This window comes from Pteropus vampyrus, unplaced genomic scaffold, assembly GCF_000151845.1.
Source record: "Pteropus vampyrus isolate Shadow unplaced genomic scaffold, Pvam_2.0 Scaffold352, whole genome shotgun sequence".
Taxonomy (NCBI): domain Eukaryota; kingdom Metazoa; phylum Chordata; class Mammalia; order Chiroptera; family Pteropodidae; genus Pteropus; species Pteropus vampyrus.
This window is the reverse complement of record NW_011889133.1, coordinates 492,711-494,695: the sequence shown is the minus strand read 5'-3', so window position 1 is coordinate 494,695 and position 1,985 is coordinate 492,711. Positions and strand designations below refer to the sequence as shown.

Sequence of the window (1,985 nt, the reverse complement as noted above, 5' to 3'; positions counted from 1 at the left end):
ACACACACACATGCACATGTACGCAGTCACATTCCAGTGTGACAAATACCCCTTCTTCAACCAGGAGATAGCACTACCATAGTCTGGGCTCCTGGAGACTCCAGAGAGAGCCTAGGCCTGGCAGTCTCACAGATGACACCCAATGGGAGCAAGTGGGAAGGGGCCGGGTGCACCTGCCTGGGGCTTCACACGGGCCCAGAACTCTGCTGCACCCTCTTCATCAGCTCTTCATCCTGCATAGACAACTCTGTCAACTTTTTGCCCATCCGCTCATGGATGTCCAGGTACTTGGAAACACACCGATCCAGGCACACAGACTCGCCCTTGGACAGTTCTGCTTCCTTGTAGTGGGGAGGCACACACTTCCGGTGGCAGGCACTGGTCATTCTGGGGGAAAGGAAGGGCAAGGTTAGGTCAGCAGCATCCCAAGGCACACCAGGAACTCTCAACCATCCCTGCCCTGCTATACTGACTCACCTCCTAGGAAGGCAGCGTGAATCCTCAGTTTGCACCTCAACCATCTTGGAAGGTCCTTGAGGAGCCTTGCCTAAACCCACGTCTAACACTAACTAAACAGGAACCATTAGCTGAGTACTGGCTATGTTCTAGGCATCACGTTAAGTGCTTGACATGAATCTGTTATGCAATTCTTATAATCCTACGACGTAGGCATGGTCATTATCTCCATGTGACAGATAAGGAAATTAAGGCACAGAGAGTTTCAGGACCACATAGGCACAGGCCTCAGCCTCCCCTAGATTGAGGAAAGCATTTTTCAGAAGTCCACCTCTATTCTCGGAATAGAAAGGATGACCTAGGATCATGCTTCTAAGGCAAGGTAGCGCAGAGTCGGCTCTTACCTATTGTACATATCAGCCATCATCTCTACCTCCAACTCCGCTGCCAGCTGCTGGGCCCTGAGCGGATCCATCTCAGCTCCGCACGGTGGATATCTCCTTCTGGCCTCCTGGTCCTTGGAGCGAACATCACATCACCGTCAGCGCCCACCCCTCCTGTTCACTTTCCCAACCCAGGGGCTAGCGGATGAGGAGACAGCAAAGGGCATCAGACTGGCGGGGGCCACTAACCTCACTGAATTCAACCACCCCATTTCACAGATGTGGAAACTGAGGCCCCAAAGGAGAACACTGCCTAGCCCCAGGTCACACAGCACATCGACAGCGGGGCTGGAAATTTAGCCCTGGGACCCCGATGCCCATTGCCTCTAGATAACTTCTATCCAGGAGAAAATCGAAAGACGGGTACGAAAACACGCTAAACCTTGGGCCTGAACCTCCGAGGCCCTGAGAGTTCGATCATGCGCGTAATTAATGCGCCTGGGCCCCGGACCTGGGGCTGCACCTCAGAAATGACGGCGCCATCGTCAGGGTCGCCTTGATGTTAGCGGTCACTCACCACGGCCCGAAGCCGGTCACAATGCCCCCGGTGTCCCCAACTTCAGGTAAACGCTAGAAACTTACGCAGGACCCAGGTAGGGCAAAGCGGAAGCACGTGGGGTCACTTCCGGGAGTGAAGTCCCGCCTCCTCTCTGATACAGACTCGCTTCCGGAACGAAGTACCAACGAGGCGGCGCTGGGAAATCGGCTACCATAGAGAGGGAGCCGCGGGCCCTAGCTGAAGGTGGAGGCGACTTGCAAATGCTAGAGAGGACACCCAAATATCATAGAGGTTTGGGTGGAGTACAGATCGCCTGCAGCCCGGTTGTCAAATCTCTGGGGCTGTCCCCAAGAGGATTGAGTGTATTGGTTCTGTAGAAGGGGCAGGGCGTCAGAGCTCAAAGAACCTGGTCCCCACCCCCGGAGAGGTACGCCAGGTTACAAATCAGGCGTGGAGCAAGAAGAAGGCCCCCAAACAGTAGGTCCCCAAACAGTAGTTCTCCGTGTGTGCTGCTCGTTAAGGTCACCTGAGACGCTTTTAAAAATCCCGATGCCCAGTCCCTCACCTCATAACATATCAATCTCTGG

The 1,985-nt window shown here is 54.5% G+C and overlaps 1 protein-coding gene across 2 annotated transcripts; it reads right to left on the bottom strand.

Moving 5' to 3' along the window:
- Positions 1–165: 165 nt before the first annotated feature.
- Positions 166–1,559, bottom strand: TIMM10 (translocase of inner mitochondrial membrane 10). 2 transcript variants are annotated; one of them, XM_011379026.2, is made up of 3 exons: positions 1,417–1,559; positions 861–973; positions 166–387 (listed from the first exon to the last, which is right to left on the bottom strand). In XM_011379026.2, the coding sequence occupies exons 2-3, from the start codon at positions 929–931 to the stop codon at positions 186–188; spliced, it is 273 nt and encodes a 90-aa protein (XP_011377328.1). In that variant the 5' UTR covers positions 932–973; positions 1,417–1,559; the 3' UTR covers positions 166–185. The 2 variants fall into 2 exon arrangements, with proteins under 2 accessions (XP_011377328.1, XP_023378398.1); XM_023522630.1 differs by having other exon boundaries at positions 1,482–1,553.
- Positions 1,560–1,985: the final 426 nt, after the last annotated feature.